The 14,591-nt window shown below is 54.4% G+C and overlaps 1 protein-coding gene across 2 annotated transcripts in view; it reads left to right on the top strand.

Annotated features, from left to right (window-relative positions):
- Positions 1-4,943: 4,943 nt before the first annotated feature.
- Camsap1 (calmodulin regulated spectrin associated protein 1) overlaps positions 4,944-14,591 on the top strand; it is a 52,484-nt gene continuing 42,836 nt past the window's right edge. Inside the window, exons 1-2 of one of the 2 annotated variants that reach the window (XM_090330912.1) lie at positions 4,944-5,069; positions 5,602-5,758. In XM_090330912.1, coding sequence (XP_090187038.1) covers positions 5,602-5,758 — 157 coding nt within the window. In that variant the 5' untranslated portion in view covers positions 4,944-5,069. Of the gene's footprint in view, positions 5,070-5,500; positions 5,759-14,591 lie in introns of those variants that run through there. The other variant, XM_090330913.1, reaches the window with a different exon arrangement.

Raw genomic sequence — 14,591 nt, 5'->3', positions numbered from 1 at the left:
TGAGCAAAAAAGGAACTTAGGAACAGTGTCCAAGCCCAGAGCTCAAGTCCCAGGACCGGCCAAAAAACCAAAAACTTGTTTGGTGGCAGGGCACAGTGGCTCATGTCTGTAATCCTTGCTCCTCCAGGAAGCCCAGATCTGAGGACGGCAGTTTGAAGGCAGCCGAGGCAGGAACATCTCAGTCTTATCTCCAATTAATCTATATCTATCTATCTACCTATATCTATATCTATATTTTAAAGCTGGAAGTAGAGCGCTAGCCTGGAGCACAAAAGCTGAGGGACAGCATTCAGGCCGAGTTCAAGCCCCAGGACTGGCAAAAACATCAAAACCTTCCTTGGAATGATTCCCAGTGCTACACTTTAACCCTTCTAGTTCCTAGCACCCCACATCCCTCCAGGCACTCTGTGTGCGACAGGCAGTCCCCGACTCCTTGTCTCTCAGCCCTTAGTCTGCTTCCATCTCTGGATTTGCTGTGTGTGACTTTTCATGGAGAGGGAGTCCAGCAGTTCTGGTGATTTGCATCTGGCTTCTTTCACTTGGCACCACCTTGGCAGGCAGTATTGCAGGCACCAGAGCTTCTTTTCTCCTCACGAATCCAGTGCATCCTTCCAGTTCAACTGTGTGGTTCCTGTGCCCTGGCTGGCTGGCTGCTGCAGCCAGTCAGGAGCTCCCCACCCTTCCTGCCGTGTGCCTTTGGGGTAACCCGATTCCCTTCACCAGTGACTGTCCCGTGCTCCCTGGTTTTATTTTCCCACACTACTAGGGGTTAAACTTGGGACAAGCACTTGAGCCCGCAGCCTTTTTGGTGTTGCTTTTCACATTGGAGCTGCTGCTGCCGCCTAGACCCCTGAGTAGTTGGACCACGGCTGTGTGTCCCTCCCCCAGCCCCCTGTTCGTCTTGCCAACGCTGACTCCTTTCTAGCATGTACAGCCCATGTATGGTCCTGCCTGACCTTCAGGAGCCACACGCAGCTCTGCCAGGTGAGGTCATTTTACGGCTGAGCCTGAGGCAGAACTGGGCAGCTGGCCCACCCAGGCTGGCTTGCTGCAAGAGAAGCAGGTGGCAGCTCCACCTGAGACCGTGCATCCCCTGGGAAGTAGCTGCTGGGCAGAGGCAGTGCTGGCGGGATGTGTGCCCGGGTTCTTCATTCCCAGGGCCATCTCTGCTGTCTCCTTCACAGGGCTCAGTAGCTGCGTTCTGCCTGGAGGCTGGGCCTGGCGCCCGTATTCTACCTGCACAGGAAGCAGCCCTTGAGGACAGCTGGTGTGGAGAACTTTGGGGCTCTGCTTTTATCTCTTTTGCCACAGCTCCACTTCTGCCTTTTTTCCTGGTTGGCTGGAGATAAGAGTCTTATGGACTTATTTTCCTTTGAACCACAGTCCTCATCTCGGAGCTCCTGAGTAGCTAGGATTACAGGTGTAAGCCATGGCACCTGGCTTGGAGCTTCTGGCCAGCTCTCTTTGTGCTACCTCCTGAGTGCTGGACGGTAGGCATGCACCACCATTTCCGGCTTGGCCTGGTTTTGTGGGGAAAGGTGGCGGTTTAGGTGAGGACTGCAGGGTGTGCCTCCCTGCTCTTTGCTATCCTCACTGGGCCACGGAGCGGGACACTGGTCCTGGCAGCCAGAGTTCCTGCCAGCATCACCAGGTGCAGGACTTGAGGACCCTGTGCCGTGGGTGTGGCCACTGGACACACAGCTTGGCCATATTGGGGGGTGCACAGGCAGAACAAAACCCCTCTACAAGAAGGAAACATCAAGACAATGATGCAAACAAATTGATCCACGACTAGGAGGAAGTCATGCTATCAAGCCCGAGTTGGAAAATGGAGGAGCAGGGCCACAGCTCTGGACGTAGCGTCCTTTTGCTTGTCCTCAGCGGTTTCCAAACAGCTGGGGAGCCTCCTTTATGACTGATAAGGAACTTCATGGTGTAGGACTGATTGCCCATCAGAGATAAGACGCGTGCAGAATTTCAGGGACCTCACTATTCTCAACAGGAGGCTTAGAACAACGTGATCGAACCTGGGCAGACACAGTAGGTTACAGTAACCTTCATTCCTGGGGGGAACTGCAGCCATTCACGTGCCACCTTCCAGAGCTTCAAGGCTGTACAGCGACTCCTAGCGCAGACTGCAGCTCAATCTTCAGGGCGGAATTTCAGGAGTCTGCCCCGGGGGAAGGCAGGAAAGGGAACCCACAGCCAAGCCAGTCGGCCCCAGACATGATCTGCCACACCAGGGGACAGTCCGAATCAACACTGGGAATTATGAGTACCCTCCCCCAGGTCATCCCATCCCCCTGCCCTCCTGCTAGAGAACAGCATCTTGTGAGGAACCCCTTCTCCTGATATCCGGATACCCCCTTGTCCTCACCACCATCCTGGCATCTTAACCGACGATTGGCAGTCCTGTTTTGCCCTCTGTGCTGTTGGAGGTGCTGCACTCACTCCAGGCTTAGACCCCACCAAGCATATGTGAAGGCTGGGGTCCAGTGGGCACCAGAGTCCTGTAATTCAGGGAAGGCAGGGAGCCTGTGCTGGCCAGAGCCTGAGGAAGGACCCAGACAGGCTGAAGAGCCTGAGGGAGGACATGGACAGGCCGGAGCCTTCCACCTCCTGCAGGTGCCCGGCACTGTATTGAAACAGCAATTGGATGTTGACAATTTATCTGACACGATGGGGGGTGGAGCCTGGAACAGAACTCAGGGGAAGATGTCAGGGAGCTGCCCTGTCTTGCTAGGGCTAGAGAGAAAGCCTGTCACCCTTGCGTGAGGGGATTTTCAGTTGCTCCTGGGCTGGCTGGGGACCGGTCATCCCCTGTGGAGCTGAGCACTTTGATTCCAGCCTGATGGAGTAGAGTTTAGGGCGGCCAGAGTGAGGCTCACATCTGTGGTCTTGTCACTCTGGATGGCTCTTCTGACAAGCAGTTCCTCTGGCTGCAGGTAATCAAAACTCATCCTAGATGCCACGAGGGCCATCAAGGCAGGGCCTGTCCACAGCATGGCTAAAGCTGCTGCTTCCTACTTCAGCTATGAGCGTGTGACCAAGTGTGGGCTGATGCTTTTAAGGATGATCCCCCAAAACAAACCCACAGGCAAACCAGCACTGGGGAGCAGTACCTTTGCCCTGCCTTGCCCTTCTCTGCCCCACCCCAAGTCAGTCTCAGACAACCAGGGTGGAGCCAGCCCAGGCCCCTCCCCATTAGGCTCCTGCCCAGTGGTGATGCCACTGGGCAGCCTTCCCCTCCCTCTGTGTCATCAGGCCCTTGAGCACCTGCAGCATTCCAATGGGCATCAGACGGGCTATAATCTGCAACTCCGCTCTACAAGGCCTTCCGCCAGTTCAAGATCCATTTGCCTGTCTAATAGCAAAACTCCTGGAAGTTGGAATACTCATGGTGTATTCTTGCTCCCTGCCTCTGTTGCTTGTTGGATGCTAGGACATCATCAAATCCAGGTCACATCCCAGACCCCAGGTCTTGACATGGCTTTGTCCTTTGTTGAGGATGAGGTGGTTCTTAGGATTGCTTAGGTCTACACTATTGGACTCGGATACACTCAATACAAACCACTAACCCTGAGTTAGGAAGGAGTAGACAGTCCAATGAGACCCACTGCAAGTGAAGAAATCCCCTCTAAGTCCACAGGAAACGGCTTCACTACTCTGCTCCCCCAATCATTTAAAGGAGATAATGCCAGTCACTGCAAAAGCTCACATTTCCACGTCCTTCCATGATGCCAAACCCAGTCAAATGCACAGGCCAAAGCTACTATGAACATGGACACGAAAATCCTCAACAAGACAGTACACTGAATCCAGGCATATACAAAAAGCATTATACACCATGAGCAAGCGGAGTTCACCCCACGTCTAAAAATTCAGTACCTGAAAGTCAGTCGGTGTCACATTCACAACATGGGGGAAAAAAAGACGAGCCCACAGGATCAACAGATGCAGAAGAGGCACTGAACAGCATGTAACGCTGTTCCACGGCGAGGGCTTCAGTAACCAGCTGGACCCCTCGCCCTCAGCTCCTCCGCGCAGCCCTGGAGACTGGCCAGGCTGCTCCAGGGCCTTGCGCTGCAGAGGAGGACCCGGGCCCCTCTCCCCGGGCCCCTCTCCCCAGCCCCTCCCTGCGCTCAGCAGGACGGCCTCCCTCCGATGCCCGGGCCGGGTGCGGGAGAGCCACGGCTGCTGCCCGGAACCCCAGCTGGCAAGAAGGCCCCGTCCGCGAAGAGCCAGGCCCCAGGTCCACCCAGGTGAAGAGCGAGACGGCCTCTCCACCCGCGAGCCAGCGGCGGGGCGTCTCGGCGACCCCGGCTTCCCCAGCGCCCGTGGGCGAACAGGGAGACCCTGGCCGGGACGACGGAGCCAGCGGGGGGGGAGGGTGTAGGGGGGTGGGGGACGGCGCCTGCGCGGCCACGGGGTCCGGGCCGTGCGCAGCCTGGCGCGGCCCGCGGCCCCGCGTCGGCGTCCCCGGCAGCCCGTCCCCGCGCCCGGCGTCCCCCGCAGCCCGTCCCCGCGCCCGGCGTCCCCCGCAGCCCGTCCTCGCGCCCGGCGTCCCCGCGCCCGGCGTCCCCCGCAGCCCGTCCTCGCGCCCGGCGTCCCCCGCAGCCCGTCCCCGCGCCCGGCGTCCCCCGCAGCCCGTCCTCGCGCCCGGCGTCCCCCGCAGCCCGTCCCCGCGCCTGGCGTCCCCCGCAGCCCGCCGCACGCCCGGCCGAGCGCGGGCCCTGCCAGCGCGCCTCCCTTCCGGGGCTGGGCCGAGCGCACGGCGGCCGCCGCGAGCCTTCCGCGGAGCTCGCTCGGACTCCCGGCTGCCTGGGCTCCGGCGCCAACCCCCGTCCCGGGCGTGGGGAGCCTGGGAGGCGGCGCCACGCCCACCAGGGGCCTCACCGGGCCGGCCCCGGGTCGCCGGCGCGCCGGCGCGGAGGGAGAGGGGCCCGGCCGCCGGCCGCCCTACGGCGCCTGCGGAAGGGGGCGGGGCGTGGGAGCGGGTGGCCACGCCTACGCCTGAGGAGCGAGAAGGGGCGGCGACCGGCGGAGCAGGGCCCAGGGTCGGGCCTCCGGTGAGCCTACTGCGCCTGCGGGAGAGGGCGGGTCGTGTGGGGGCGGGGCGGGGGAGCGGGACGTCACTGCTGCGCCTGGGGCGGGCGGGGGCGGGGCGTTTCGACAGCACTGCCCGTAGCCGGGGCTGGGGCCACAGGCGGGGCTGACTGCGCCTGCGGGAGGGGGCGGGGCTGCGGGAATGCCTTCGCTGCGCCTGCGCGCGGCGGCTGCCGAGCGCTCGCTCCGCCCGTTGGCCGCCGCCTCAGCCGCCGCCTCCCGGGAGCCGCGCACGCGCCGCCGCCGCCGACGCTGCTGCTGCCGCCGCCGCCGCCCCCGGCCCGCGCCCGCCCCGGCCCGCGCCCGCCCGCCCGCCGCCGCCTCCCTGGCCCGCTCGGCGCCTCCTCGGCCTCGGCTCGGCGCCCGCAGCATGCCGCAGCAGCCTGGGTGGCGGCGGCGGCGGCCGTGAGGCGAGCGCCGTGCGCCCCGGCGGGCCGGCACGGGAGGGCGGCGGCGCCTTTGTTGAGGCCGGGCCGCCTCGGCCTTTGTCTGCAGATGGTGGACGCCGGCGGCCGCGCCGCCGCGGACGGCTGGAGGAGGATGGAAGCCCCGCCGGACGGCACCGACCTGGTGCCGCTGGACCGCTACGACGCGGCGCGGGCCAAGATCGCCGCCAACCTGCAGTGGATCTGCGCGAAGGCCTACGGCCTAGGTGGGCGGGGGCGGCGGCGGCGGCGGCGGCCGTGCGGGGCGGACGGGGGCCCTGGGGGGCGGACGGGGCCGTGCGGGGCGGCGGCGGCCGTGCGGGGCGGACGGGGGGCGTGCGGGGAGGACCGGGGCGGACGGGGGCCGTGCGGGGCGGACGGGGCCGTGCGGGGCGGACCGGGGCGGTCGGGGCCGTGCGGGGCGGACCGGGGCCGTGCGGGGCCGGACGGGGCCGTGCGGGCGGAGCCGTGCGGGGCGGACGGGGGCCGTGCGGGGCGGAGTGGGGCCGTGCGGGGCGGACGGGGCAGACCGGGCCGTGCATGGACTGGGGCCTGGCAGGGAGGACGGCGGGGCCCGTGCGGGGCCGGGCGAGACAGAACAGGATGGGGGCCGTGCGGGGCGGACCGGGCCGTGCGTGGACTGGTGCCTGGACGGGGGAGGGGACGGGGCCGTGCGGGGACGCGGGGGCTGGGGGCGGCTGGGACAGGCCGGGGCCGGGCAGGGATGCGGGGAGTGGGGACCCGAGAGCGGCCGGGCGGGGACAGGGGCCCGGGGCGCAGGGGCTGGGACGGGGGTGGGGGGGAGACGCGGCCAGGCCGCCGTCGCACGGGGTCGGCCGGCGCCCCGCCGTCCTGGCGGCCCTGGCAAGCTGAGCACTGCGGTCCCTTGCAGTCGGTCCAGCCTGGAGCCGCGCTCGCGTCCCCGCCTCCGCGGTGGAGTGCCCCGGATCCGCTGCCCAGAGCCATGCCGCGTCTTCTAGCAGTTGTAGGGCTGGATGGTTCCAGTTGTGTCCAAGGAAGGGGACGGCGGTCGGTTTTTAGCTGTTGTCCTGTGTTTCGAATCTCAGTACTTAAAAAACAGGAGCTGTTGAATTCCCCAGGTAGATGGACGGTTGTACCTGGTACGCCAACTGCAGTGCTCCCCTTTGGTGAGTCCCGGCCAGGAAGAACTGGCAGTCTTGGGATACATTTCTCTTTGCAAGACCTAATCAAGATGCTCGGGTTGCAGGCCAGGTTGACGCCCATGCCTTCTGTATTCAAGTTTTCTTAGTACTTGTGAATCCCCTTAATTTGAATATAATTGCCTTTATTCTGGTGACATTGTCACTAGTAGGCCAAGGTTCAGAAAAGGACAAGCTGAGAATGGCTGAAAGCAGTGGCTGATTAAGGTACCTTGATTGCCTATGTGATTATGTCAAAATGCAAACCCCTTGGATAACTGATTGATTCTAATAAAAAAAAAATGTTGGGGGAAAGTATGAGTTGATCAGTTCTTTAAAAAAATTTTTTTTTGAGTTGATCAATTCTAAAAACTCTGGGCAGGCATTCTTGTGTGACAGTGGCTTGTGCCTTAGCTGGCTTCCAGTTAGTCATAAGGACAAACATGTTTTGGAAACTCGGGGATTAAAAACACCTTTGTTTTAAATTAGTTTTAGTGGTATGTTAGTTAGGGAATAGTTTTAAATTTTTGGGTCACTCACTGGTTCTGCGGGGCTTCAGTCGGATGATGTGCTGGAGAGCACTATCGGGTACCTTAGTTAAAGTGAAACTGGTAACATGGATGTAGAACTTAGAAATAATGCCGCAGAGGACCAGGGTACCGGGCCTTTCCCTTTTTTTCTTTTTGGCCAGCGCGGGGGGCTTGAACTCAGGGCTTGGGCACTATCCTTGGGCTTTCTCAAGGCTAGCACTCTACCTTTGAGCCACTGCCCTGCTTCCGGCTTTTTCTGTGTATGTGGTACTGAAGAATGGAACCCAGCGGATGCTAGGCAAGCACTCCATCACTAGGCTATGCTCCCAGCCCCGAGGCTTGCTTTCTTTATCCTACATTATAAGTTATTAGTTTTCTCCTGCTTGTTTTTGATTCCCTACATGTTTTTTCATTGTTCTGCAGTATTTCACTGCACCCTGTCATTGTGTACCATTCCACTCTTCCTGGGCACTGGCTCAGTTCTGGCTTTTATTTTTCCTGTTAAAAATGGTGGATTCTTGGGCCTAAGTACAAGGTTTTATTTCTGTGGTGGTGTTTTGTTTTAGATGATGGTGCCTTGTGCCACCCATGCTACACCCATATCCCTTTGTGTATGTTGAAAATCGTCCATTTAGGAATGGCTTAAATTCTACCAGCCAGTGGCAGCTAGACTCAGAAACTTGTAAATACTTCCATTATTAGCTCCTTGAGAATTCAGCAAGTATATTTATTTTGTTGTGCTTAGCCTTGGCATTCACCTTGGGCCTTGCTAGTTATGCAGCGATAAGTTCTGGTATCTCAGAGTCTGGATCTGGTTAGCCTACGTTCATTCCCCAGGACCAGATAGCTGTTCAATACTTGTGGTTGCCTTATCAGTAGTGAGGTAAAAATCTCTTAACTGATACTGGTTTTGAAAATCTGAAAAGCTGGGCCTTCAGTGGCTCACACCTCTAATCCTAGCCACTAAGGAAGTCGAGATCTGAGGATCATGGTTCAAAGCCAGCCTGGGAACAAAAGTCCATTGAGACTCTTATCTCCAATTAACCACCAGAATACTGGAAGTGGGGCAGTGGCTCAAGTGGTAGAGTGCTAGCCTTGAAAAAAGCTCAATGATAGTACCCAGACCCTAAGTTCAAGCCTCAGGAATGGCAAAAAATAAGCAAAATAACTTGTTGCTGGCAAGCATGGTGTGGGCTCTAATTTGCTTAGTTGAGATTAGAGGTAGATCCCTTAGTAACCAAATGCAGGGATCTCTGTGTTGTTTTCTTGTAGTGATATTTGGTCAAAAAGAATTTCTGCCTGGACTTCTTTTGGCTCACCATCCCTCTCCCTGCTCGGGGCCACTTCCAGTGCTGCCTCTGACAGCCGTGCTGCCTCCTCCCGTCCCAGAGCGGAGGCAGGTGGCCAGGTTGTGGTAGGTTTGGTCAGATTATTGGTTTATGACTTTGGATTATGTTTTAAATAGCCATGTTGTTCTTGGCAAGGTGCTTGTGGGCTGAAGGGTCGGAACAGCTCCGGGTATTTCTGAACCCTGGAATCCCTGCTGTGGGCTGCTCTCTGGTCTGCTTGGCTGTGTGGCCTTCCCTTGGGATTGAGCTTGCTCTGTGTGTGTGTGTGTAGGTGGGGGTATCTTGGTTGTCACATTTAGTGCTGTTTCCCCTGTGCAAAGTGCTGAATTTACTTGTTGAGCAGAGGAGCAGGAAGATGTGCTTTCTAGTTGTGTCTGATGGCCAGCAGTGGGGGATTTGTATTTCTAGAATGTATCAGCTTCTTCTTTCTGTCCTGATGCCATAAGTTAAGTATTAACAGAGAACCACAAAGTGTTGGTGGTAATGTGTAAATCCATCCTTAGGTTTGATTTGTAAACCAGGTCTTTAAGATTGACTCTCAAAGGGGTCAGTGCTATTGTTCTTCAGGATACTTAACTTGGGGGGGGGAGGGGGGGAAAGTCCAGTCAGGCCAGGTGGCTCACACCTGTAATCCTAGCTACACAGGAGGCTGAGATCTGAGGATCAAGGTTCAAAGCCTGTCAGGGCACAAAAGGACCTGAGACTCTTATCTCCAATTCACCCCTAGAAAACTGGAAGTGGGGCTTGTCTCAAGGGTAAGGTGGTAGCCTTGAGCTGAAGAACTCAGGGACAGCGCCCAGGCCAGAGTTCAAGCCCCATGACCCACAAAAAAAAAAAAAAATCAAATGGCCTTTCGTTTTTTTTTGTGCGTCATGGGATTGATCTCTGGCCTGGGTGCTGTCCCTGAGCTCTTCAGCTCAAGGCTACCACCTTACCCTTGACCAAGCCCCGATTCTTGTTTTCTAGAGGTTAATTGGAGATAAGAGTCTCAGGTCGTTTTTTTACCCAGGCTGGCTTTGAACCCTATTCCTCAGATCTCAGCCTCCTGAGTAGCTAGAATTAAAGGCATGAGCCACCGTGCCGTGCAGCCTTTCATATTTTTTTGCTGTTGTATTTATCCTTGAGAAGCTACTGGGTTTATGTACCTTGTCAGTGATCTGTGCACCACTTCCCTTTCCTCATTCCCTAGTTGCACTATGGGAAACTCTGCTTGCTACCAGGGATGGCCTGGGCAGGGCCAGTATTGCATTTATGACTGATGATAGTTGAATGGTACTACATATGTGTGTGGGTGTGGTATTATTCAATTATGTGTATATACATATATACACATATATACATATACATATATATATACATATATACAGTATCATTCATCTAAATGTGTGTGTGCATGTGTGTGTGTGTGTGTGTGTATAAATAAACTAATTTTTTTTTCCTTTTTAGTCATGGGGCTTGATCTCAAAGCCTGGGCATTGTCCCTGAGCTCGTTTGCTCAAGTCTAGCACTCTATTTCTTTGAGCCACAGTTCTATTTCTAGTTTTCTGGTGATTAATTGGAGATAAAGAGTCTCATGAATTTTCCTGCCTGGATTAGCTCTGCACTTCAATCCTTAGATCTCAGCCTCTTGAGTAGCCAGGATTACAGGATTGAACCACGGGTGCCTGGCCATAATTTTGTTTTATAGGAAGTACAAGGGGTGATTACATATTACATAGTACCTTCCCTTCAGTTAATGAATTAGGGACATCCAGAGGAAATAGGATTAGTGCACAAGATGGTGTGATGTCACCACAGTGCAGGGGATAAAGGAGTGCCTGGAGCTGCAGAGGGGAAGCCCCCACACTGAGAGATGCTGGAGGAGGCCTTATGGGTTGATAGGCCTGGATGGATGGAGAAGACTTGGGTCAAACCTGCATCTCTGTGCCACTGTGCAGCAGCCAAGTGTTTTCAGATTAGCCCTGTTAAGGTAAATGTACGGTAGACTGAAATAGTTTGTTAAGAGTGAGTGTTCTTGCTGTCAGGGGATTTCTTTGATGGTATGTGCCTGAGAAGATTTTCAGTAGGGGGTGGATGCTGAGTGACTAAGGCTGGGAAGATGTTTTTAGAGGTGGGAGTGGGAGAGGTGCAGATGGATAGAACATCTGGGAGCTGAGGTAGTTGGAGCTGGACCTCCCAACCTGTATTGTTAGTTGGCAGTAAAATAAGAAGGGGTGATGGAATTCAGAGACATTCTAAAAGCAAACTGCAGGAGACTGTATGGATTGACAGCAGTGGGGGAGTTGGGTTGATTGACAGCAATGGGGGAGATGGTTGATTGACAGACAGCAATGGGGGAGATGGACCTGCAGTGTTGACTTGGTATTCTCATCAGGGTAGGAACAGTCTTTGTTGTTTCATAGTTTTTTTATTTTCATGGCTTCTATTTTTCATGTATAGAAAGATGATTTTTGAGTTTTTTTTTTCCCTATTTATGACTTCTTTCCTGAGCTGCCTAACCTTCTCTTTCTCCTCCTTAAGAGGAGAAAGAGGGTCTTGCACAAGCTAAGCTGCTTTTTCTCATCTTGATAGCCCTTGATGGTTGATGAGGGTTATGGTCAAACAAAGCCCTAAATAAACTGAAAATATTGTAAATCAAAAACACAGTGTAGCTGTGGCTCATGCCTGTAATCCTAGCTACTCAAGAGATCTGAGGATTGAGGTTCAAAGCCAGTTCTGGTACTAAGAAGTCCGTGAACTCATCTCCAATTAACCACCAGAAAACCAGAAGTGCCACTGTGTCTCAAGGGGTAGGGTGGTAGCCTTGAGCTGAAGAGCTCAGGGACAGTGCCCAGGTCCAGAGTTCAAGTCCCAGGACCCAGTCTAATCTGGGTGCCAGTAACTCACATCTGTAAATCTGGCTAGTCAGAAGACTGAGATCAAATAATTCTGGTCTGAGATAGAAAAGTCTGGAATACTTTATCTTGGACAGCAAAATGCTGGACTGTGGGCATGGCTCAAGTGTTAAGAGTGCCAGCTCTTGAGTAAGAAAGCTGAGAGCTCAAGGTCCTGAGTTTAAGCCCTGATACTACCACACTCCCCCACCCCCCCCCCCACAGACCCTAACACACCCATAGTTCCCTGAAGCACCTTGGTTTGTTTACTGTTGCTATCCTAGTATTGGTCCACCAGTAACTTGGGAAGAGCTCAAAACTCAAAATTTAAATTCCCTAATCAATACTTTTTTGGCACTTCCTTGGCTGCCTGGCTAAGGACTGTCAGCCTAGCAGCTAGCCTGCCTGTCCGCCCCTGGGCAGTGGCTGCTTTTGGCTTGCACTCCAGGCCTGGGTGCTGTCCTTAAGCTTTTGTGCTCAAAGCTGCTTCTCTACCATTTGAGCCCCAATTCCACTTCCGGCGTTGTGTAGTTAAGTGGAGAGATATCTCATGGACCTTCTGCTGGGTCTGGCTTGGAACTGCACACCTGAGATCTCAGCCTCTGGATAGCTAGGATTACAGGTGTGAGCCACTGGTGTCTGGTGCAGTGGCTACTGTGAACATTCCAGGACCACATTGAAAAAGCTGCAGGAGACCCAAGCTGCTGCTGCCCACGTGTTACTTCAGTTCCAGAAAGAGCTGTCCCAATCTGTGCAGGACTGCTTTCCAAGCCAAACCTCTGTAGCCTCCAGGTAACCTTGGACCATTTTCACGCTGGCTAGAGGGGAGCACTTTACCTAGTAGCCTGCAGAAGGCCCGGTGCAAACAGTCCTTCACTTTCTGGGGCTGCTGTGATCTGGACACACATAAGACGTATGATTTATGTGGACATTTTGGCCGCACTCCTTTCTCTGGAAGCAGGCTTGCTATGACAGTCAGCTTCCTGCTCTGCTTCCAGGCCCACTGGAAGGCATCTAGGTCTTTTGCGGCCTCCTTTTTCATCTCCATTGAGGGCAGTGGAGGTGGCAGCTGAGCCATGGTGTGATGAAGGCCTGGGGCCCTGCTCGGCAGAGGCAGTGGCAGTGGCAGTGGTGATGAGAGAAGAATTTCAGGGTGGCCAGGGCAAAAATGACAAACAATGCAGACCAAAGGCTGTCAAGCAGTAGGGAAGAGAAACTGGGCCTTGGTCTCTGGGAGACCTCTAGGGAGCTGCCAGGCCCAAGGACAAGATCCCAGCTACTCTAGCCCCAGAGCTAGAATACTAGTGACTGTCTAGTGGATCCTGACACCCTAGGCCTGAGGCTTGTGCAAGAGCTGTGAACACCAAGAGGTACTGCCTGCTGCTGTTCAGTGCTACTTTTAGTACCTTCTATTTTGGGGGGGGTGGGTCATGGGCTTGAACTTGGCCTGAACGCTGTCCCTGAGCTCTTCAGCTCAAGGTTACCACCCTACCCTTGAGCCACAGCCCCATTTCCCTTTTCTTGTGGTTGGGATAAGAATCTCATGGTCTTTAGTGCCTGGGCTGGCTTTGAACCTTGATCCTCAGATCTCAGCCTCCTGAGTAGCTAGGATGACAGGCGTGAGCCCACTGTGCCTGTGCCCGACTACAATTTGTCTGTTCTGACTTACAGCTGATTTGTAATGATATATTTATGTGACTTTCATCATGTTGCTGTGTTGTTGTTTGAGGGGAAGAATCCCATTTCTATTTATATCTCCTTCCATTACTTGGGGGTGTGTGTGTGTGTGTGTGTGTGTGTGTGTGTGTGTGTGTAGGCTTGTATAATTGCATGTGCTTGCTGGTTCTGGGACTTGAACTCAGGGCTTTGTACTCTCTCCTGGCTGCTGTTTTGCTGTGTGTGTGTGTGTGTGTGTGTGTGTGTGTGCGCGCGCGCACATATTTAACGCTAGTCCTGGGGCTTGAACTCAGGGACTGGGCTATATCCCTGAACTTTTTTTGCTCAAGGCTAATGTTCTACAACTGGAGCCATAGTTGTACTTCCAGCTTTTAGGTGGTTAATTGGAGGTAAGTGTCTCAGACTTTTCTGCCTTGGCTTTGGACTTAGATCCTCACATTCTCAGCCTCCCGAGTAGCTAGGATTGTAAGTGTGAGCCACTGCCTGTCATATACTACTTTAGAAACTAAAAGGAACAGTCTGTACTATTTATCTCATTACTTGTCTTTTTCCAGGATTCTTTTTACCATTTTCTCCTCTTTGGAGAAGGAACTCTTTCATCCATCTTTTAGGTATGTTGGGGGCAGATTCTTGAATTTTCTCACATGGGAACATCTTTATTTCTCTTTTATTGCTTAAGGGTAGTTTTGCTGCATACAGTGGTTTTTTTCCTGAGGGTTTGAAGATGGGTGCTACTTCTTGCAGGTGACCCCAGTTTCCCATAAGGGGCTTGCTATTGTTGGCCTAGGCATTGTGCCTTTCCTTTTGGACTGCCTCAAGGCCTTTTGTTTTTTTAAAACGATGTGCTTGGGCATGCATTGGTTTGTATTTTTGTGCACTGTTCTGAGATGTGTGGATTTGTATCTTTGGCTGTAATTTATTCAGTCATTACTTCACCAAGTGCTCTCTCAGCTGCCCTCTCTTCTCCTGAGGCAGCAGGGTGCAGTATTAGGTTTTCAGTAACTTTCCCACAGCTTCCACAGGCTCTGTCCTTTCTTCCCCCCAGTTCCGGTTCCATTCTCTGCCTGTTGTTCAGCTTGTTCAGAATTGTACTGATCTTGTCCTCTGTCATTGCCTGTTCAGTTAGTTTTTAAATGTCTTGCTAGATTTGTTCATTTCTATATTTGGTTCTTTAAAAAAAAAAAGCCCACAGCTTTTATTAGCTAGTGCTGGTGACTCATTCTTGTAACCCTTGCTGCTCAGAAGGCTGAGATTGGAAGATCACAGTTGGAAACTAGCCTGGATGGGAAAATAGCCACCAAAAAGCAGGGTTGTGAGCTGAGTGCTGGTGGCTCATGCCTGTAAATCCCAGCTACTCAGGAGGCTGGGATCTGAGGATCATGGTTCAAAGCCAGCCAGGGCAGAGTTTCTGTGAGACTCTTGTCTCCAATTAACTACTCAAAAACCAGAATTGGTGCTGTGGTTCAATGGT

This window comes from Megascapheus bottae, chromosome 3 (assembly GCF_031878675.1).
Source record: "Megascapheus bottae isolate mThoBot1 chromosome 3, mThoBot2.hap1, whole genome shotgun sequence".
In the NCBI taxonomy this organism is placed as follows: Eukaryota; Metazoa; Chordata; class Mammalia; order Rodentia; family Geomyidae; genus Megascapheus; species Megascapheus bottae.
Note: the sequence above shows the minus strand (reverse complement) of the source record. Positions and strands in the feature narration are given on the sequence as shown.